We start from the raw sequence: 24,339 nt of genomic DNA, 5'->3' as shown, positions 1-24,339 counted from the left end.
ACTTGGTGTACTTTCAGCCCTACTTTCCACAGCACCGGCTTCGTGTTAAACTACTATTGCCAAGTTTTCATAACAAGGAGCTTTTTTTAAGTATCTGATCTCACGCCGACTCATATACAGCATTACAGGCACTTTTATAGAGACTGCAGGATTTTAACCCTTTGTTGTATAATTTTCTAAAATAGTCGGATGAGCAAATTGAGAAACTACAGCTTCGACATTCATTATTACCTGTTCTATCATCAAGGAGAGAGTCAATAGTTGGGCATTGGCAGAAGCCTTTAAAGCTGTTAACATCTGACTTGGATCGCTTATCTGATGTTTAGCAAGTCGATCAAGCCCTTCTACAGGGCTAATTATGGCATCATGCTTGGGGCGAAGAAGCCAGTCCGGAATTGTGACACAAAGTAAATTAGCATTACCAACCTTCAGATATCGTTTATACCCAACTACAAATGCTGAAAAAACAACGGTGGTTCTAAACAACATGAGGCTGAAATTGCAGCTGTCCTAATGCAACATTTAGGGTATGACAGACCTCACGCAACTAGTTGCACTGAAGACTTGGGTGTGTCTCTGTAAAGGCTGGAGGGTGTATCTGTACTTCTGCCCTCTATATGGTAGGGTAAAGGCACATAACACCGCAGCCACGGTTCTCAATTTGGTAGCAATGGACGAGCAGTCAGGCTTAAGCTTTCAGGAGTTGATGCAGGCTGGTTCTTAAGTACAGTGAATCCCCAAAGCCCCCACAAAGGAATGTCCACACTATGGCCCTCATTATGACTCGTAAACCTTTTCCATCGGCTAATATCCCGGTGCCAGCGGGACATTACAAATCCTGGCGGCCCGGGTTGTCGGGCGCCGGAAAATGTTGTTACCCATTCCCGTGGAGTCCCATGAGATGGGTGCACTGGCACTGGTGCAAACGGTTCCGGTGCTTGTGAAAACTCTGTGGACGGGTGCCGGTACACCCGACAGGCCAGACCTGTCGAGCGCAACGGTAACCACGCGCAGAGTTGTAGTGTGGCGATCGGGAAGGGGAGCCGGTCACCTTTATTTCCAGATTACCACACTTGTAATGAGGCCCTATGTTAGGTGATAACACAGCCTCTTTATATAAAATAAGACTCAGGAATATATATACATTTAAAAAATAACACTGTACTTGGAAATACTTATTCAAAGAATGTCAAATATATACACACTATGTGGTACCACACAATACTTAAATTCAGTAATAGTCACTAACTGCAGACAGTTTTAAATAGGCATGTGAATTCTTAAATGAGGTGTATCAGCATAGAATAGCGAAGAAGGGTAGGTTAATTGTGAACAGTGGCAGAATGCTTTCTTTAGACTAGATATACAATTCTGTATGAAGATCCAACCCCACCTGGGCAACCTGTAATGGAAAAGTTAGGTAGTAACTTATCTTGTCTTTTACAGCCCAGTCCAATAATGTTCAATAACCTGCTTTCTTTAAAATATTCTACCACCCCAAAGTACCTGAGAGGCCACAGTCCAAGACGAAACTGGGACCCCTGAGGCTAGAAGATGCTCTTCCTCATAACAGTACCTTTAGTGCCTTGGCAAGCGAAGTGGCAGAGTTTCTCGGTTTTACTCGACAATTCCTTCCAAGGATGGATCCCCTTGGAAAAAGGAGCCACTGGGATGCTGAGTCCAGTAAGAAAAATGGAACCAATGTCTTTCGGAAGTGTAGCAGTTTTACGGTTTGCGGTTCTCTTTTTTTGGTTAACGATCTCTCCGACTGTAGATGTCCTGTGAAGATGAAACTTGCTACGGGCTCCTTAAAGGCTTGGCACATGAGAGTAAGACCCCTGGGACCCTATGATAACTTCTGGCAGCGACGGGTGCATGGTCTCTTTTGTAGTCGGCTTTTGGAAAATCACTGTTTTCCACCTTTCGGTTCGTCAGTGCTGCAGTGGCAGCACGGACTTCTGGTGCCCTGGACTCGACCACTGGAGTGGACCTCGCACCAAGTCTGGAACCTCGGGACGTCTTTGTTAGCTTCTGGTGTCAGGAAACCCACCGACGGACCTTCCTCTGCACTCAGTGACTCTAGACACAGCGGTCCGTGATGATGGCAAGGAATTCCCTTGAAAGGTTCTTAGGCAGTTTGGAACTTTCCCAGCTTCGCTTGACCAGCAGCATTATGCCTGAAAACCCTCTCTTCTGGGCGGTAGACAGGAACGGCTTCCAGCGGTCATGAAACGCACTTTGGTGACACCAATGGACTTTGACTCGAGATGTCCGGGCACTCCTCTTCAGGACTCGTGAAGACCCCTTCTCCGGATGGCAGGCACACAGGACTGGATTCCAGGGTACTTCTGATGAAGAGTAGCAGTTTGCACGATGATCCCTCGTCGCTCGGGGTAAGGTCTCCTTTGCAGGTGCTCTGTAGATCAGTCCTTAGAAAAACACAGCAGCTTTTGGATTACAAGAAGAAATGCAGCAGCAGACTTCTCCTCCAGCTGGGCTTCAAGGCACAGCTTTTTCTTGCTTCAGCTTCAGCTTCAACTTCAGCTTCTGAATAAATTGGTAAGTGAGAGGTCCCCAGATATAAACATCTGTTCTCCATTCGTTCTGGCTGAGTCAGGCTCAGTCAGCCAATCACGCAGAAGGGCATTCATTCATGCAGGCAGGCAATCAATCAGGCTCACAGCCATTCACTCCACCAAGACACCAATAACAAAGAATGTGGATTGGGGTAAGTACCCAGCGTTTCAGCACACTACACTGCTTTCATGTCAGTTTCAGTCAGGGCTGTCCCATTCATTGCCGCACACACAGAAACCAGACACCCATAACACAGAATGTGAGCTCACTTCATACTCCATTCATACATGTCCCACCCACAACACACAGCCTCTGGGAATGCTCCCGTCAAACTGACTGGTGGCAGCCCCAGAGCCAAACATGTTAGTTTCACCCAACAGCCAATCAGGAGGAAGGGAACAGAGACCGGGCTTCCCAGGACTTTGGGAAACAAGGTAAAAGGCAATACAAACCAAGAAGCCATCTGGGCCATCTTGGCTTCTATCCGGAATCCATTGATTTCAATGGTAGGGCCTGGGTTTCCAAAAATGTAGGACACTCAGAGCCACTGCCAAGTCAGCATGTAGCTGCCACCAGCCCATACCCTGCTTTGTGGGCAACACACAGGTGCCCAAAAACACACATAAGGGGGCACAAGGGTGTACCCCCACCCATGGGTGCCATAAGGGTATCCCATGGGTGGTGTTCACTAAAATATGAAATGAAGAACTGCACTGCCAGAGGTCCAGGCTAAGCCTCAGTGGCAGAAAACACACACAGAGAAGTGGGTCCCGCCATAAGGCATTTCCAGCATCACAGTCTTCCCCCATCCGGCCAGGAATAGTTAAACCTACCAGGTGATCTACTTTTAAAAGGGGGAAGGAAAGTGTTCTCTAACCAGACAATTGCTTCAAGCAAATTGAATGTGCATGCAATTTATCCCCTATAGTGGGTCAGAAGATCACTGACTTTTTTTCCAAAAAAGACTGGAACTTGTACAGAGACTAGATCTATTCTCCATTAGAGGAATTGCAACGATCGGCAACTCTCAAATGAACGATCTGAACGATTTAGGCATTATTGAGTATAATGATTCTGTACTTTTGGGCAATGAGGGCTGCAACTTGGAGAGTGTGGTTCAGAAAACACGTAATGTGTTGGCTCTCCGACAGAATTAACCAATTTTTTCAAACATTGCTTCAATAATCAAGGTTGATTGAAGATTTTTCCCAGGAGGAGGGTGCAATTCATCTCACCTTAAGAGAAGCCGATGAGCGTATCCAGATTACTTCTCCTACAGTTTCCGCACTCAATATGGTTCTCGGTTCTTTTGTAAATGTATACAATAATATCTGGAATGAAGTCAAGACACACACTATAATCCTAAGTGCAATTAATGTTAAATTTGAAGATTTGGAAATGAACCAGCGACAAAGTTTCCTACTGTGTCTCAGCCCAAGCATGAAGCTTTGCAAAATATTCCAAACGCTACTCCTATTGTTATAAATGAAGAATTAGGAGATGATGTGCCCATGTCTTACTCTTAGTGTTCTTTGCTGTGAGCCTAAGGTTGCTGTAGTTAATGATGAGGAAGTGGGTAATGTGGTTGACTTTACCTCTGTACGTAATGTGAGAAACAAAGGGTGTCTCACTTGCTAGTCCCCGGGGATCTCACTCTCAGGTGGCCAGGCAACAGCCATTGCCTTTGGATCCAGACCCTAGGGGTGGACCAGTGCTGGAGGATCACCTGGGTGAGGGATCTTCGGAGAGTGGGGCAGCCAGTGAGACGCAGTGTCCCCCCCCACCCTCTTCCCGTGCTCATACCCCATCCTATTTTATAGGATTCTCCCATGTTCTAACCTCCCCTCACCCCACGGACCAGCGAAGAGGGCGACTGGGAGTGAAGAGGCTAACACTTACATATCTCATTGGACATTTCCCAATAATCAGGTCAGGCAAAGTCAGACAATTGACTTTAATCACATACATCTGATACCCATTAGCTTCCCACTCACGGATAAAAGGTAGAACATAGAGAGACGCTCTGAGCAAGGTGGAACACGAAAAGGAGCAGATCTTCCGGGGCAGAGGCGAACCCATTGGAGCAGAATGACCAATCTAGGGAATAGAGCGAAGGGTAGGAAAACTCTCAAGATACCTGCAGGAGGTTTTTGCCTCTGGGAAACCGTGAAGGATACGCAGAGAAAGCCTAATCCCAGACCAGAATAAACCTGCATTGTATTTCAAGGACGCCAGTGACCCTCGCGGGTCAACGACTGTGGTGTCAAACCTTGACTCATGAATAAAAGCTGCAAAGACAAGAAAGGAATGCACACAGCTGGTGAGTTAGCGAAAGACATGAAAGGCCGGGTTTGTGTCAAGGAAAGATTGAAGCCGCAACAATGTATCTCACAGTTGAAGGATGCGTGCGTGCTGATGAGACGCGAAAGAAAGCAAATCACTAGTGAACTTTAAGTTACTGATAACTGTAAAGACTGTAATAGAGTAGCAGAGTGGTCCGGCGAAAGGAAGTAGCCCATTCGAAAGTCCCCACAAAATGTTTGTCTTGTTATAAAGCGGCAAAGTGAACAAACTCTGAAATGCACAATGGTCAAGATTAACCCAGGCAAAAGGGAAAGTTAAAATGTGATTGCTTTAAGAGAAAGATTTCTTTGAACTTTTCTGATTGTGGTATGGAACTACGAAGACCACGAGACACTGGGCCAAATAACATAAGGGAGAGCTGAAGTGAAAGTCAAAGTGGTCCTGCAGAGATCTATAGTAATAGCCTCGCACATTCGAAAGTCTTCGACATCAGTGAAAGGTCTGAGTCCGACTGAGGGAGATCGGAAACATGAAGTAAGTTAGGGGAACGGAACCCCTAACTGTTAAGACGGATTTCTGAACTCTGTCCTGGAGGCGCAGAGTTTCAGAAGGCCAACCTAATTACTTGGAACAGGGTAACCCCTGGACAAGCCAGACCAATCAGAGTAGCGATCGTGGCGGTCAAGACTAGGTCTCAAGAGGGGTGAGGGTGACTGAAAGCCCGCAATGAGCACACAAAGCAAGGACACTTACAAATTACTCCAAACAGGTGTTATATTAAAAATATATACACATTTATTGCAAGGCCTTTGCAACAATGACCGTAGCGAGAAATCACAATAAAACTCTAGTAAACCAACACATACCAAACCAATACAATATATATACAAATACAAACGAGTCTAAAGAGTTAGAAGCACGAAATGTGTAGTCCACCTAGAAGGGGAGGAAAACAGGCAGTGCGAAATAGTAATTAGACCCAGTCCGCCTTCAGCGGCACCTAACTAAAAGGAAGTCCATGCCCTACGAAGAGTGGAGCCTTGTGCTCAAAAGTACCTGCACACGCTGGTTCCAACGGGCAAAAAAGGGAGTCTCTTCGAGGGAATCAGGCAGTTCAGTTCGGTGCACAAAAGAAGATGAACAGAGTTCCGCGACTCAAGCGCAGCCTCCACTGTGGGCAGAAGCAGAGCGCGAGTACGGAAAGGCGTGCTGTTTGACACAGCAGGGAAAAGCTATGGGCTCCTGCAGGAGGGCGACCAGTTCCTAGCTATGCTACTCACCGGTCCCCGATGCAAGCAGACCTAGGCTTCTCCGCGTCAGTTTCAGTGCTGGCAGGTTCAGGGGAGCAGGGGACGTCTCGTCGTCGTGTAGATTCTGCAGCAGCAGAGTTGAGTTGAGGGCGTCCCAAACGCAGTGAACCCGCAGAGTTTGTTACCACAGCAGGGCAACGGAGCGGCCGTGTGTATCTCAGCCAAATGTACACTACTCACTTCAGACCTGGGAATGCCAAGTGTACGAATCGTGTGAGAGTGACAAGGACTCGAAATACAACACAACCTGACGGCGGTTACAGAGCAAGTCTCCTGGGTAGGCTGGTCAGTCTGCTGGATGGCCCAGAGACACTTCCGAAGGCTTACGTGCAGGAGATGGTGAAGATGCCGAGAATAGCTGTCCCCGCTATTCCAAGGGTCGAAGTACCAGTACAGGCCTTCTGGTTCGATCAGAGTTAGAAAGGGTCTCACAAAGCGACAGCAGTGCAGAGGAGCAGTCCTTCAGCGGGTCACCAGCGATTCCTCGGTTCAGCCTCGTGGTTGCAGGATACTTGGCTCCTGTATTCCTTTGTTCGTGAGAACTCAGGAGATCGACATGGTAGTGGCGTTTCCAGCCCCCTCATATCCACGCTTCCCTTCGCGCCAAAACAGGAGGGACCCAATGGGAGATCCGCTCATCAAACACTCACACCATACGTGGACCTATCACGGACCACGGTGGTCCCAGGCATTCACACCACACTAGACTCTCTGGCACCCAGGATGTGTATTGGGACCAGACATCCCAGCCCACATCCTGGAGGCACACACAAGGCCTGTAGAAGCCCGCAAAAGCATCTGTGTTTCGCGGGAAAGTACATGCCCAAATAAGGAAGGCCCCGGGTCGGCTCGACCTGGGGAAGGTGAAGGGGGCAAGACGGTCAGCGGACAGGACAAAGGAGCCTCGTGGTCTGGCCATTTTGGGAGCCAGGCCACCATTTTGGGCTAAGCGCAAGAAGGAGCGCAAAAACACAAGAAACAATCGCTGCCACCATTCCCGTCCGTGATTCACTTGCACCGATCATTTACAATCCAAACAGAGTATCTAGGGCCTGTAGAAGACTAGAGACCCAAGAGAGCAGTAACTTAGCTTACAGTGCCCTCTTGTGTCATGTTGCACGAAAGCTGCAACATGATAAAGAAACTACGGAAAACAGCGTTTCCCGTTACTGACTATCTTAAGGGCATGTCATTTTCCCCGTAAGAATGGAGCGAAAGCCCAGAGGAGTGCGGCAGAAGGCTGCACTTCTCTGGCAAAGTCTAGATCATGGTGAAAACAACAGCAAAAAGTTTAGGGGTTGCCACATGGAAGGAAAATTACCCACAATTAGGAAATCTTTCCTAACACTAACCAATGTAATGAATAAAGCTTAGGGAAGGGAAATCTATGTTGAATCAGGTACTTTTTATTGAAGGGTCCGAGCCCGACTGAGGGAGACCCACGTGAACTTTTGTTGAACTGTTGGTGAACTGGAAACAATTTACTTTGATGTGGAATGCCAAGCGGGCCTCAACCCATGTTTCGATTGCCTTTGTTTTGATAACCTGAGCCAGAGTGTCATCCTGTTTAGAGGCCGCCTTACTCCGTGCTGTCCAACATGGGGAGGAGAGCTGACTCGGCCACCTTGATCCTTTGTTATAACACTGACTTTCCTTTGCATACACATTCCACTTTACACACGTTTTCTATAAGAGATAGGGCAGGCATTAGGTTTTGTTAGTATAAGCCATTGTGATTTGACAGACTGACTAGGACTGTGTTTTCTTTATTATTTGATAGTAGAGACTACTCCCATCATAGCTATAGGGCAAAGTATCAGTTTTTCCAAACTCCAAGAATTTAATAAAGGTTTTGAAACTTGTAACTTTTGTATCAGTGTCAAACTTGTGATACCATGCCTCCCTTACAGTAATGACCAATCCACTCCAAGCATATGGGGAGGGGCTCAGGGGGCAAAGAGTCCCAACCAAGAAGCCCTAAAATGTAAAACTTGTTAAAAGGAAAAATGTGTAATTGCGTACATTTTTGAGAAACGTAACTACAGCGGAGTCCATGAGCGGGGCGCGAGCTGTAAAAAAAGCACAAGCCTTGCCTAATGACTCCGCTATTGGAAGAAAGTTTAAGTGAATAACATGTAAATGTGGGGGTAAAATGTGATTACAGAATGGGACAACAGCTAACTTTAGGTCAAGAATCGGTGAATGCACTGACCGTTTTACACCACAAGTGCCCAATCTTTAACCTAAAACATTGCTTAACAATTGACGCAAGGGTGCAGGCAGATTCTGATCCTAGGCAGTTTACTACGGGGGGGGGGCTAATGGAGAAAGAAATTATAAAGAGTATCAAAACAATAGGTAGTTCTCTTACTCCGGTTAGTCAGATAGCCCCGGGATTGTCATTGCCTATCAAGTCCTTGACTATGCAGTTTAATCCTCTTTAGGTCAAGAGTCCTTCTGTACCAGCACCATTTAATTTGAGTGCTGCTACGGAGGGCTTGTTGAATAAATTGCACTTCTCAAACAATACGAGGACTAACCAAACAACTGTCCTACCCTGTAAATTAGAGCAGCTAAACCCTTCCTCTCAACCCAGAGCTGCACTACCCTAGCCAGATCCCTAATGCTTTCAAAGCTAGATTATTGTAACTCCCTATATGTTGGAGCCAATAAATATATTACAAACACAATCCAGACCTTGCAAAATAATGCTCTCAGAGCAGCTCTGAGCATTTCTAAAAAAAGAACATATCTCCAACACCAGGAGAGCCCATAACTGGCTCACCACAACAGACAAAATCATGCTCAAGGTAGCATCACTGACACACAAATGCCTCAATAACGCAGCCCCTCGAACCTTGTTGACAGATTCAAGAGATACACCCCCTACCGATCCACCAGAACTGCGAATTCTAACCTACTCACAGTGCCTAGATTTAAACGATCCAAAAGTGGAGGTAATAGCTTCCAGGTGAAAGCAGCCCCTGCCCCCCACCTTATGGACACCCCAAACCTACCCTCATTTCAGGCGCAATTACATTCAGTGGATAAAGGAAAACGACCGTTAACCTCACCCTTGCATGCCTTCCCCATGTACATTTTGTAAACTGCTTTTAATGTATCTGCCTTGTTTTCGCACCTGTATTAACCTATGTACATAACTGTAAAGTAATGCACAGCAATGTAACCAAGCTGAGAATATCCTTGTTGTTCCTGCGCCCTGATACCCTTGGGTCTGGCACGCACTACAAATGAATAAAACAAACAAACAAACCCTGTAATGATGTAAAATGGAAGGAGAATTGCAATAGGGCTCCCATACAGCAATCAGGCTGGAAGGCAAACGACCATGCTGTAACTAGTAATTCTACGGGTAATGATTATAACAAACCCTATAGTATCCTGAGGCACCCTTGTACAGTACTACTAATGTAACAGCAGGGGGCACAGTATGACGACACAACGGTGCAGAGCAAGGTCTTGTCCAGCCGAGAATGTAAAACCCGTCCGAGAGACTCCGTCAAATAAACTAACGCTGACTCGCTAGTTGGGGGATAACTTCCTGGTGTGCTTAAACAGAAGTAATGTACTCCGGATTTTCTCATAAACTTTAAGCTTGAGTGCATTCATTTTTTCTGAAAAAGACAGAGTTGAATTTCCTGATAGGAGAAATGCTGATGGGTGTGTTCTCCATTTTGGGTAATGAGTCGAGGTTGCTGTCTGATTTACTGTACTCCGGAATTAAGCAATTTGGGTTTCAATATTGATAATTGGAAAGAACAAGATATTTAAGGGCGGGGACCCAATAGTGGGCGTTGTTTCAAAACAGTTATGAACACAGAAGGTGCTTGAACACGAGAAGTGAAAGAATGCTTTGATAATCAACACGCAAATAAAATTGATTGGCTGAGCGTTATATCTGCACTGTGGTGAAGAACCGATCCATGATTCACCTAAAGGGAGTGGCCTTTTTACCCATAGTGCACAATTAAAATGATTCTCGTGGAACTCAAGCAGTAGCACACAATTATTTTCCAACATAGAAGCAATGGCTATCTTAAGAGTCCAATTGCCTGTGTTACTTCTCTGGTGATTGACGGATACCGGGTCTTTCCCTGTTAGCTAGACCAAGCTGCTTGGGGGGGATGGGGAGGAATGATCATTGCAATCATATCAGCTCAATGGTTAACTATTGAGGAGATCCCAAATCGTCCGTACGGTGCCATGGCAGTTGGGTTATCCAGGTCAGGGGACTCAATTCACCTTTTGCTGATAGATATATATTGGCATAAGGAGGTGGGTCTATTAAGACTTTCTAGGGGCTATCCTAGAGAGTATCCTTTATTGGCAGACTAAGGTTAAGAATGGCCATATTATTTTAGCAGGAAACCTGATATGGTAGCCTCTGACTGTAACCTGTATCCTCTCCTCTTTACCCTACACTTCACTTACCACCTAGCACTTCACATTTCATGCAGACGGGCACTCCCCTCCCCCCCACTTCTTGTTACTGCACTTGCACAATCCAAATGTCACAATGCATAGTGTGACCGTTATTGTTAACTTCTCTCTTGTCACCCCCACTTTCCCTTTTTGTCCAGTGGCGCCTTAAAACGCCATTTGTTGTATAAGCGCCTTACAAATATCCAGTCAAATAAAAATAAATAGAACACAAGCCGGTAGAAAGTGATATCTTGCAATGACATCAATTGGTCTTCAGCTGTTGAAAGGACTGACAGGGAGACAAACTTTTCCAGCTTACCTGGTACCAAGGTGTGAGTAAATAAACCTTGCATAATATCTTCGTGGTTCCGTTTTTGATCAACTGATGCACTGATCTTCAGGTTGTGATCATTGCATAATGAAGGCTAATTTCAGGTTGACATTGAATGTTCCCACGATGGTAGTACAACCAATTTGACAATAAATGGGCTGCTCAACGAAGACTTTAACAAAGTTATGAAGAGTACTAATCTAGAGTGGAAAATGGAAGTGTTTAACGTGGCCAACTTCGACTCCTTTCTGGGAAACTTGATGAACAAAATGTTGAGTAACCCTTCCTTTAGGATTAGTAAGGGGAATAAACAACATCTACATGCCTGCGATGAACTGTTAGCTGTAGAAAAGCGAGCAATGAGGAGAAATATTAGAGACATTAAAAACTCAATAGATCAAAGTGATATCCAATTAAGCCAATGTAAGAGGGTTAAACAAAGATAAAAACCTTTGCAAATCGAGGTGTGCGATCTTATTGCAGAATGAGGCAGAATCTATGTTGCGCTTCCTACTCAAAAGGGATGTTGGCGCGTTCTGGTCATTGGTGAATGCGCAGGATGCATCTTCCGCTGTAGTTCAGCTGAATGCAGTCACAGAGTCTGTACGGGTCACATTTTATGAAGAGCTATACTCCGCAAATATCGCCGGCGAAGATGCTCCTAATAGCATGGTGCAAAGTTTTCTAAAAATAGATTGGTTTCTCCCTATCGAACCAGAAGAGGTTCTGAATAATTTTAAAGCATGTAAAAGCTTGAGAGCTCCAGGCTCTAATGGCCTAATAAATAATACTTTAAAAGCAGACCCTACTAATTGGGCAAATGCACTGACAGTGCTATTTTGGAGCATAGTCATTTGGGGAATCTTTCACAGGTCTTGGCAAGCTGCTTATCTGGTGCCCATTTATAAAAGGGGCACAAGGATCGAACCAAAAAACTATCGTCCGATCTCTCCGGCTGCATCCCGTACTGTCATTGGTTGGCAAACTACCATGGCCGTCCAAGAGCCCACTCCATCAGAGCGATCGCCGCGATGACAGCGTTCCTGGCTGGTGTGCCCCTGCAGGACATCTGCAGGGCTGCTATGTGGAGGACCACGCACACCTTCACGAAGTTCTACTGTTTCAACAAGGATTCCAGGAAGGTGTCCAGAGTCGGCCAAGCAGTGCTACGCAACCTGTTGGCTTGAGGCGAGTCTGTTCCAGAGTAAGAGTGAATTGCTTCTGTTGAGCCTTGCCACCTCTCGTGGTTGTGTAATATTGCACTGCTGTATATTCGTTATTTATGAACGTGTGAATCCATACCAGATCCCATGCTGGAGAAGGAACAAGTTACTTACCTGTATTGCACTAGCCTTTTGCTGTGGGTAACCAAAGGGTAACTTTTCTGACTTCAGGTGGTTCAAAACAACGCTGTGCTTGTTGTGATGGGGATGGCAGATCACGTTTCCCTAGCCAGAAGGGAATTGTACCATAATGTTATCACCATTGTGGCGACATTACTACAATTGCACTGGAGCGTGGTACAAAACTCCTGATTCCTATTACTGTGCCCAAGCAGAGCAGGGGTTGTGGGGGTATCCCACACTCTCTTTGGGCTAAGTAACAGGGGTCGGGGGTTTTGGGGGTGTCCCCCGCTTACCATTGCGGTAAGCAGGGATAAGATTGAAAAAAGAAAAGGCCCCTGCGGCGTCCGCACTGTCCCACGCTGCAGGCGTACGAGGATGCCAGCGGTGCATACAGGAATGCCCGGCAGTAAAGGTAAGTGGTGAGGGTGTGTGGGGGGGTTGTGGTTTTAGGGATTGCGGGCTGGGGTAGGCAGGCAGAAGTGATCTATCTGATCACTGAGCTGCGCTGTAATTGCAGTTGACATTTTTGTCTGCGGAATTACGGGCGGCGCAGTGATCACATAGATCCGCCAGAAGGGTCCTGCACTGGCTGCCAGTGAACAGCCGTATTTCCCACTGTGTGCATTGCATAACACATCGTTGCCTTTACGGCGTATGCCCAGAATATTTAGCCCAACATCTCCACTGGCTGCACGCACACAGGAGCTGGCACTGTAATAACACCTCCCTTTTGGTGACGCAATGCTCCAAACGCTCCTGCGTGACAAGAGGGTCATTCCCACATGCAGCTCTTGAATTATTATGGTTCAAGACAAAAAAAGGGTAACAAACGCTTCAACAAAAACAAGATGGCTTCTCCCTGGGTTTAACAACTTTGAATCTCAGTATCTGAACTCCTAGTCCCGATTCGCTCCCCAGATAAGATTTAATTTTAAAGTCACTCACAGTGCTTGAGTTTGTTTGTTTCCTGTGACAGGTGTGAGAAACCAAAGGGTGTCTCAATACTCAAAAGCAGGGGAGCTGTCATCCAGGTGGCCAGGACACGGCCATCGCTTTTGGATCCAGTTCCTGGGGGTGGACCAGTGCAGGAGGATCACCTGATTAAGGGGTGCCTGGGGAGTAGAAATGGGGCACCTGGAGGATAGATGTGGTATCCCATTTCCCCATCAACCCATCGGGTTCCATATACACACTGCTACACAGACCAAACCCTGGAAGAGAAGACAGACTCCCACACAGCCAGTCTGGTTGACATGTCCCAGTATCAGAGTCAGGCACTTGATCCTTATGACTCAAACCTGAATCCTGTTACCTTTCACCACTGAGATAAAAGGCAGAGCATGAGAGCAACCGAAGTAAGTAAGACTAGGAGCACGGAAGGGCAGGAAATCACGGGAAGGTGACGAAACCAGGGAAGCAGAGCAGACGGGACCAGGAGGCGAATGAAAAGCCGAGGTCTTACCAGCTGCGGGGTGAAGGTCACTGCAGAATCCCAAAGGGGCAACTCCCTGCTACTGCAGAATGTCATGGCGGTACCTCCTTCATGTGCAGTGTGAGGACTTGAAAGGAGGCTAGCCACGCTGGACCAAAAGCCTTGACTATACGGAAAGTCTTGATAAACTGTATCAGCCGCTGCCGGTGAGTGAAATGGGAAACTGGCTTGTGTTGATAAATGAAAAGGACATTAACGTTTGAAGTGTTGGTTGGGTTGTCGAGAAACCGCGAAAGAAAGCGCATTGTAGCAAGAATGAAGAATGCCGAGATTGTGCACGTGAGAAGCCACAAAAGAAATCTGAAGCACATGAGATTGTAACCGAGAGAGGAGGCGAGAGTGTAACCAGAGAGGAGGCGAATAGTCAAAGTGGTCATACGAGGGTAAAGTCAAGGGTACAAGCAAGCAAAACAGCCCCCCCGCCCGTACAGTCAACGGTCTTTTTAAAAAAAAATGTTTTTATCAGCAATTTTCGAATAACAAGTAGTACAACAAACAAGGAACAGGAAACAGTTGTGCATATCACATTGCTATATGTCGTTTTGTTGGGCAGAGAGGAAGATAAACCAACCGGAAAAAGAAGAGAAGAAAAAAAAAATCCCCAACCAATTATACTGCGATAGTTCAGATTCTCTCCACCTCTGCTAGTATTAACTCATTCTCAGATATAGGTGTAAGTCTCTGTATCCACATTGTCTGCACATCAAAGTAAACAAGAAAGGAAAGCATATCATGCATCAGATAGCCCGGGTTCACGGGGGGGGTTTGTCATCTGAGGGATACAATGCAGTATTAACCAAGGACTTCCATGCCTCAAAGAGGAGGCCCACTTCACCACCATGTACGTCTATGGCCCGGCCCCAGGCCATAGTTTCCGCCGCGCTCCAGCGCTGCATTTCACTCAACCACACCTCAAACTTCCGTCCCTTACTTGACTTCCACGTCATAGTGATGCATCTCTTGCCCAAAATGCAAGCTAGGTCCATAAATCTGACAGTGTGTTTACCTTTAGCAACTCTGGGATACATTCCCAGAATGCATTCTTATAGGGGTCCATTGGTACCACGTGATACCTGCCTTAACACTGGTGTGCCTGATCACGCTCCAGAACTTCTGCACAGACTTGCATTCCCAAAGCATGTGTATCATGTGTGCATCTGTCTGCCGCACCTTGGATAGTTAGATGTTGCCTCTTTGTTCAATTTAGCAATCCTAGCCGGAGTGTTGCAGGAGCCTAAATCTTGCATTGCGTAAGACTTTCTCTCCGTGCCCAAGCCCCCATTGCCATTGATTGTCTGTGAAAACTATATCTAGGTCAGACACCCACCTAGCTTTAAGCAGTGTATGGTCAGGGAGTGTGCCATCTATAAGGGCTTTATACAACCGGGACACAGGCCACCAGCCATCCTCTAACTCATACATAAGCAACAGGAGTGCGTTTGGCTGTGGTTCTGTCGGCCGTTAGTTTAGTTTTGCGTATTTAGTAATCTGCATGTGTCTCAAGAATTGCCCTTTAGACAACCCTTTAGACAACCCCTCTTTTTGCATAAGATCCTGGTCATAGTGAAGTCGAGGTTTGTCCTCAAAGAGACAGCTCATTTTCCTTGATACTTAATGGTGCATGTTAACGTTGTCATCAGCTCAGTCTTGGTTTTTAATGCGGTTAAGCATCTCATGCAGATCCATGTATATCATCATGGGAGAGGGGTTAGGGAGTTAGTTCCCTAGAGGAACAGGTGTCCTTGTCCCTAAGAGGGAGTCTCTCCCAGTGAGGTCCCACTTGCCCAGACCACTAGGGAGTGTCTTGCGGAGCGTGCTCGCCTCAAAGGGGAAGGCTCAAAGGGGAAGTCTCCCCTTTGGGGAGAAGGGATAAATTCCTCAATTTGCCACAGAGCATAGACAGGTGTTACCTGTTGGTAGCACTAACTGGGGATTACGGATGCCTAAGATAGGGAGGGAAAACCACAGGAGACGGACCAGGGATGTAATTTCACCAAAATGATAGAGGTAGCGGAAGTGACATCACACGACCCTTGACCTCTGATGACATCGCAGGAAGTGATGTCATCATTTGACCCCACCCCAAAGTGACATCATGGGAAATGATTGAACACGACCTTTCACCCCTTGACAAAACAGGAAGTGGCATCACATAGCATTCTTTCTAAGTACACCTCGAAAAATATGGTTACGATATCACTGTAAAGTGATATACATTTCATACAAGAATGGGTCACCATATGTATTGTTAATATCAGCGCGTATAGACCCATTTACCAAATAACTGTGAATGCAAGTAGACGCCCAAGGCAAAATGATAATGATGTGTTCATATATAGCACTTATGCTTAAGCGCTTCATATAGAACACATATACATACAATATCACCCAACCTGTGTTGCTACTCATTTATCAACCTCAGCAGGATGAAAGGCTGGGTTGACCTCGCTGGGAGCCCAACTTGCAACCTGCAGATCACACGCACATTGAAGCAGCGAGTGCTCAACCCACTGAGCTATCTTGACAGCTATAGCTATCAGAAAACCAGCCACTCCAGAAACAAAGAGCCACATGCTGCTGGCCACAGCCTAGGAACCCCAAATAAATAAAATGTAAAAAAACAAAAAACAAATGTAAAAAAAACAAAACTAAAATGTATTTTTATGGTTATCAAGGAGACCACAGGGGTCGCAGTTCCGACCCCTGGTGATCCTAAATGACGTCTTTGAGAGGGACAAACCTATCGCCACTCCACAAACCCCTTTTTCCAGCCAGTGCCTCTAATCCTGGAGCCCACAATCCTTTATAGGCAATCAGCAAAATATTTGTTCAAATGTTTATTGGCGTTCAACTGGTGGAAAAATATTTGAAACACAAATTATAAATATGAACTTTAATATTTCTTATGAAAAGGGTCAATGTGCACTAAATAACAGCAATCTAGACCAAGTGCAAGTCCAGGCCATGTGCAATATTCTTTATCTTCATTTGACACCAAGTTGGTGTTTAGAAGGAATGCTTTGTAAATTAAGTCGAAAACAGACTTTTTAGACACTTGAGGCCAGCCAAATTTCTGACGCAGCATTTAATCAGTGTAGAAGTCTTGGAATTCTCTCCCTATGAAAGCGTCAGGACAATTTCTGGCAAATGTTTTATTTTGATTAAGCACTTTTGGTCAGTAAAAATTGTCCCAAGTTGAAGCATTTGAAACAAATATTACAGGTGGTTTTAGCATTCTCCTCCCTGGTGCAAAACATTCAAATGCTGCTTTTCATCTAATGCTTTCTATGGCTTACTCTGAAAGCTAATCATCACTTGCGTATGCAATATTGAGTCATGTTGCCCTGTCTCAAACCTACCTAACCCTTTGTCGTTGTGCGCATGTCTTAATCGAATGTACTCCAGGAAAGCTGCTACAAGCTGGCAGCTTCGTAGATTGCTTGCTTCCTACGTACATTTGCTTTGGCGCAGTAAAGCGAGATGTAGAGCATCGCTTAGCCCGGCGAGGTGGTGGCACCGGGTACAATTAGCACATTAGGCGTACCAGGCGCAGCCCCGGCCCTGTGAAAACTGAAGAATGTGCTAGATTATCCTGACTTCTCCAAAATGTATCTGAATATGTCTGCTCCATGTTGCAAAGTGCACTCAGCCAAAAGTGAGAACGCAGTTAATGTATATGTACAGTAATATGCCACGATGTAGAACCGGCTGGAGATAACTGGATACATGTTATACTGATGTCATCAAATGTTGTCTGGAAGACCATGTTATGGGAATGTATAAAAGCTACGCATGCCAGGGAAAGGGGTCGCTGGATCATGTTCAGTCCAAACAACGGGATTGGGGTTTTTCGTTTAATCCTGTCCTGTGGAGGTTTGCATGCTGCTTTGATGACTGCCATTAAAGACGCTTACCAACCTACTGTGAGATTGGATTATTGCTGAATAGCAAAAACTCTATGACAAACTGGTACCATGTCTCTGATTCTATGGCAAAAACCGAGGGGTTGCTGGATTTGACTCGGCGATCCCCAATGGCCTGAGGTAAGACTGTTAGTCTAAAGTGAGGGATAGCCGGCAGGTGCGCTCTGGGATTTGGGGGAAGTAGCCAGAGCAGCGCGGAAGAACAACCGTCACAGCTTGATTTGGTGGGCGCAGTTAATCGCATAGCTATATATATATCATGGTATTATGTCTTGTTTTGCTGTGTGGTCTCCGTTAACTGGTCGAGGGAATCCAGTTCCGGGGACAGTTTGGGAATAAGCTACACTAGTAAAGAAAACAGAAACAGTACTCTGTGTAAGAAACCTTGGGATATTCTCCCATGTAGACCGGGGGAATCCTCTATTCAGGTGGCCAGGGGAGGGCCATCGGTTTTGGATCCTTACTTTGCACGTAGACAAGAAGGGAGGATCACTTGGGTTGGGTAGGCCGGGGTTACCCTCAGGAGAGCAGTGTTCCAACAGGTCAATAGGTGAAGAGATGGAACAAGTTACTTATCTGTAACTATTGTTCTCCAGCATGGGTCTGGCATGGATTCACAAGCTCATGAATATTCCCAGTCGTCTTTGTTCTCCAGCATGGGTCTGGCATGGATTCACAAGCTCATGAATATTCCCAGTCGTCAGGTTGGGAATCCTCGGTAAAAGAAAAACAGTTTCACTTTCACTTACAAAACTGTATTACTCCCATAAACCAATCACTGTCCTCTAGGTCATACTGCCCCCAGCCAATGACAGTCCTCTTCCTAAGCCCCTACTCTGGCAGCCATCTTCAGATTTGGTAAGCACGTAAAGTGGCAGTATGAACAAGATGCGCTGCAGAGGGGAAGAAGGGAGTGTTCGCATGTGAATCCATGCCAGACCCATGCTGGACAACAATAGTTTTTTAAATGTTTTTTATTTATATAGCGCAAAAGATGGAACCCAAAGGCGTTCGGGTGCTAAACAAGACAAGTACAGAAAACACGAATAAGAGAAGCTGGGAAGATGGCTATGAAACTTCTAGTTCAGGGACTTAGCAGAAAAGTGCCATCTTCAGGTCCTTCTTGAATGTTGGGAGAGATGAGCATGCTCGCAGATTGAGCGGAAGCTCATTCCAGAGTTGCATGTGCCTTGTTTTGATATCACTTAACATTATGGCATACTTTAACATTGGTATCCCCAACCTTTATAGACCTTACATGTTGTTTCCTTTGAACTGAGTGTTTGTACCTTAAGACTTGCATACCCACCATTTGTTGACTTATCTCTTGGTAGTAACATTTATTTTGTTTAAAACATTTAACCCACTGCAGTGGATCTATAACCTATAGATATACAACCATTTCTGTAGCCGGCATTTTATTTTTCCAGTGACACCACTTATGAACATCTATTTTATTTTGATTCATATTTCTTTTCCTTGCACGTTCACAAATCGCAAATACATATTTTTTTCCTATTTCCCCCCTTCTACTCTCAAGGACCCCTCCCTATCCTGATAAATTCCTTTACTCCTTCCGACCCAAATATAGTACTCACGGACGTCCTGTACACAACATTCATTAGCTCCCTTTCATTATCCTATTGAACTCCTTACCCACTAATATAAACCTTGACATATTAAGTAATTATCATGGTTTTAGCAGCATACCGTTTAATTTCTTAACCAGAATCTGTGACTTATCCTGGTTCAGAGGTCGAAATTGGAATTCGTGGAGCAGGAGCAGAAAGTAGTTCCTGGAGGTCAGGATTCTTCTCTAACTAGGAGCTACTCGTCTTGGTTCTGGAACGATTGATATCATGTGAACGTTTAATTAATGGATGACTTAAAAAGGAATGAGCGCATAAGCAGACTAAATGTAATGCAGAGATTAAATAAATTCTATTTCTGTGTAGCGATTTAACATTGAGAGATGCACACGTCACATTAGCCAATCTGGAGTGTCTCAAAGATGGTGGGATTTGCTTTTCTTTCCCAAACTTTGGCATGTAAACAAACCTTCACACAGTGTGAACCCCTCTCAATATTGCTATGCTGCTCTGTCATTCGTTCTAATGCTGTTTTGGTTGATTCTTAAGTGTCTTGCCATTCCTCATTGCATTCCTTCTCTTTTATTTCCTTTTACATTTCTGTCAGTTCTTCTGTCGTGCTGCTACCTCGTTTAATCATTAGCTATTTTTGCAGGTGCAACCATAACTCGGCCACTACGTTGGTTTCTCTTACTGCCTCAATCTCTGCTGCTTTGTTACCAAAACATTTTTATATTTGTGACCATCTATTTTCTGTGAAGCCACCATGCTCATTCTCCTCTCTTTCTCTCAGTTGCCCGCAGAATGAGGAACTAATGCATAGCGGGTCACAAATCTATCTTTCATATGAGATTTAAACTGTAAGCTTTCATGCTTTGAATGTCTTGTAGAGTTTTCCAATGCACCTTTAATACAAATTCCTAGACACAGTGAATGTCTGATAGGTATGTTTGTAGTGCATCAAAAGTAGCTCTTGGAAGCTGGTGGTGTCAAGCTAAAAGGTCTTGCCTATTCTATAGCTAAATAGCTCCCAGAAATGTTTAACCCCGTATTTTAAGGTAGGGTCTAAACCTAACTTCTAATCGCCCACTCCTGCACCATTCAGAGTTTTGGCGATGAGTCAATCATGCTGGTTGTACACAATTTCTAGGTGTCAGCGGGCACCGCTATAGGTAGGTCCAGTATTCACAATAGTTTATTGGTAATTCTGATTAATGTCAAAGTGAGGGGTACATTCCCATTGGAAAAATGCCTCAGCACGGGGCATTCAAGTTAATGGCAGAACTGTGGACCTTGGCTAGTGAAAGCCAGCGGTGTGGGCTGCACACCCTTAGTCGAGCTAAAGAGCTAGAGCAATGTACGTTAACGGTGTCTGTGATTTGTATTATTCTTAGGTTAAACAAAATACATAACTTGAGAATATTGTTGAGACAATACAATGTTGTATTCAATATTTTGACCACTATACTGGGGCCAATGCCAAAAAAGCTACAAAGCCTATGAATTTCGGACCTGTGCTCCATCGTCAGGGCATATAGCTGGCACATAGAATGCGTGTGGTGGTCAGGGTGTCTCAACGTGTCACACTCATCAGCTGCCCACCTGGCTGCGCACCCCTGGCATGTGCTTGCAAATGACAGCAAAAAGTAGATCAAATTGCGTGTTGTGACTAACTGCTTCTACTGTGAAAGTAGTGGAGGAGTGTTCATCCGACTCGCCTCCATTGCTTCTATGCATTCTATGTGCCAGCTATATGCCCGGATGATGGACCACTGGTCCGAAATGCATAGGCTTTGAAGCTGTTTGGCATTGGCTGTAGTATAGTGGTCAACATATTGAATATAACATTGTTTTGTGTCAAAAAGAATCTCTAGTTAGGTATTTTTTTCAACCTAAGTATACTGCAAAATCACTGACACCATTACGTACATTGCTCTGGCTCTTTAGCTAGACTAAGGGTGTGCAACCCACACCGCTGACTTTCACTAGCCAAGGCCCACAGGTCTGTCAATCGTGCTGGTTGCCACATACAAACCTTTGTGGGCATCTTCTCAGCTATGCACCAGGGATTGATTTCCAAGAAGATCCCAGATGATACCCACTATGCTCATCCATTCAAGCCCCCTAATGAGTTTCAGGTCAGGAATGACCCTATGTGGCAATTTCCGGTCTCTGCCCAATTACACTTACTGAATATGTAAATGTTAGAGACTGCATTTTTAGAGACTTCCGGAAAGAAAAATACTTTCTTTGAGCCAAAATGTAAGCAACATGTGCAGCCAACATTTTAGGATACACTGCCACCAACCAAAACAACTGAATGCTCAAGGATACTTGCCCAAGGAAACTAAAAGGCACTCTCCCCTCCTTTGGGGGTTGGGGTTCATATCATGGACATGTATCAACATACAAGACCAAACCTGGTGTACTCGTTTAAGGAGCGTTTTTCTTTTCTTGATAATTGTTGTACAGAGAAAAATGGATAATTCAGTGACTTGAGCAGAATTCCAAACCAAACTCTCCTCCCCATTGAAAATCTTAAACTGGCTTTTTCAGACTTACCCAAACATCATTCAAAATGTTTCTTTAGAAATGATTGATAGTCCCAACAAAAAATGTCCTCTATGGAATGGACAGGACGGTTTCTTCTTCACTACTCTGTTGAAATCTAATCAGACATTGCACATATTCCCTCTGTCGCTAGAGAAGCAAACCTTTACCTCCCCAAAGTTTGAGTTCAATAAAAAAAGGTGTTCACTCTTAAAGGTCTCTGTCAATTCTTTCAAAGCAGTTTATGCAGTCCTTATTTACATGAGGTTATTGAACATCTCAAGGTGGTTAACATCAACAAACGCCTCTTGGAGTGTGCTGTTAATGTCACCTCTTGATCTTGTTATGTCCTGTCAGGAAGCACCACTTGACAACCTGCAGATCAGGGTTCCAACTACTCTCCCACAGGCTAGGTACTTTTCCTCTTCAGTGCGGGATTGCTCTGTCAAAGGTTGGCTCAATGGGGGGGGGGGGATTGTGCCAAGAAAGGATTATAGGGTTTCTCAGCAAAAATGAGGGCTTGGCACAGAAGCCTCTGTACTTGTACCCCATGCATAGCCTCCCTGAATATGGCCTTTTCCTGGTGAGTGGATCAGAGGGTTGGTAAGCAGAAGCAACTGTGTGTGTCCTGATTGAGAGAGTCGCCATCGTGCCAACCGCGGTGAGTCCTGTAAGGGGGAGGGAAAGCATTGTGTTCCCCACAGGAAATGAGGACAGTTGTAGTCACCATGAGGCATCTGTTAAAAGCTTAGTTGCTTTCAATGGCAGCAAGTCTACTCTCCTAGGTTTGTGCAAGGGTTGGGGTCTCAACACACCATAATAGTCTTTGTTTGCCTGATTGTTAAGCAGCTGACACAGAGTTATGTGAAGTTTCACATGCACATATAAATCACTTCAAAGGTTTACTCTGTGTGATATTGCAATACCCATAGTCCATGTGCAAATTCACAACCATACATAACTGCAATGTAATGACTCGGCAGTACTCTTGAGTACAGGGTGAGTCCACATTACAGTCTCACTGTCTTACCTGGAGGTTTAAGAAAGGATTTCTCTCTGATGAGTGTTCTCTTTGACCCTTGATGGGCGTTTCTCTTTCAAAGTGTGTTCCATATAACCCCTGCATCTAATGGCTCTCATCCACTCACTGTCTAATCCATCCACAAAATCACACATCATCCACCGAGTAACACATCAACACACCCACATACACAAACTCAGCTTTCCATTTCCACACAGGCTCATCTACTTATTTAAAAAAACCAGATCTATTGGCTACTCCAATGCATGTTTTATATTGTAAGTTACATAGATTTTACATAAAGCTGCATGCTGCTCATTGGTGTCTGTGTTGAATATGTGCTTGTTACTAGTTAAATTGCAGTAAACCTTTTACTATACCTTCTAATTTAGTTAGAAACATTGTGTGAGATCATTTTGCTTCATCTTTGTGCAGAACATTTTTATTTGCAATATGCCACATTCATCCATATGCTGACTACTCAGGATGCAACTTAACAATATAAGTCTGTTAACCCTAGCAACGTTGGGTACACTTTTGCCAAAGATGACAATAGCAAATAATTTGATGCATTCTAGGTTGTATCACATCTCTCTTAGCAGCAAACAGATGGTTAGACTTGTTTTATGTCACTGGTCCCTCAACGGAGACCGGTTCTGATAATATAGGATTTTTGTCATTTTCTTTCTTGCATCCTACAAATGTTCCCATTGTTTAACCCATTTCAGTTGTCATCACATGGTGATTAACATGCTTCCTATATATGTTTTTTCTATTCCTCCATGCAGATGAATGTATTGAGAGTATTTCTTGGGTCTCCCGAAAGTTTAAATCTACGTAACTTGTTATGGCATGGATTTGCAGCACCCAGAGAAATTCCCTCAAAGTAAGTTACATTAATGACTGCAACTTAAGCCCATTTATATATGTGGATATTTGAAGTAAAAACATCATCTGTTCCTTCTGGGTGCCGCTCAGAAGAGTTCTAGCAGAACACTGACAATTCTAGGGAGATCGTTGCGTCACCTCTTCCCAAGTGGGATCCACCCACTCTGGGACTATGGAGGTGAGCCTGCTACGTTTAGCACCCCTAAGTTACAGGGCAAATGGGGTCACTTTGGGGTTGCTCCCCTTTAAGGAACAGGGATCCCGAGAAGGGTATAGGGCACCATCCCCCTTCCACAGTTAATAACTAATGTATGGGATATTTAGGGACTAAGTGCACTAATGGCCATACATGCCCTTTTACCATGGCTGACTTGGTTTCTGACTTTACATGTGCCCAATCTCCATTCAAAATGGGGAAGAAGCAAAGGATCCAGCGCCTTAGATATGTGTACCGCCACCAACCAATCGCAGACAAGTTCTGGCAAGCCCCACGTTTATCAACAGCAACATGGAAAAAAGAGGTGTAACCGCTGAGAGACAGAACAAACACTGGTGTCTGCGACCC

The 24,339-nt window shown here is 45.0% G+C and overlaps 1 protein-coding gene across 6 annotated transcripts in view; it reads left to right on the top strand.

The window, feature by feature from the left end:
- Window positions 1-24,339, top strand: part of ERMARD (ER membrane associated RNA degradation) — a 1,617,289-nt gene that overhangs the window by 501,722 nt on the left and 1,091,228 nt on the right. For all 6 annotated transcript variants that reach the window (XM_069607434.1, XM_069607436.1, XM_069607435.1 and 3 more), the window contains one exon: window positions 23,675-23,772. In XM_069607434.1, coding sequence (XP_069463535.1) covers window positions 23,675-23,772 — 98 coding nt within the window. The remainder of the gene's footprint in view (window positions 1-23,674; window positions 23,773-24,339) is intronic.

This window comes from Ambystoma mexicanum, chromosome 4q (genome assembly GCF_040938575.1).
Source record: "Ambystoma mexicanum isolate Mex_15411 chromosome 4q, UKY_AmexF1_1, whole genome shotgun sequence".
Lineage (NCBI taxonomy): Eukaryota > Metazoa > Chordata > Amphibia > Caudata > Ambystomatidae > Ambystoma > Ambystoma mexicanum.
This window is presented reverse-complemented; position numbering and strand designations above follow the sequence as displayed.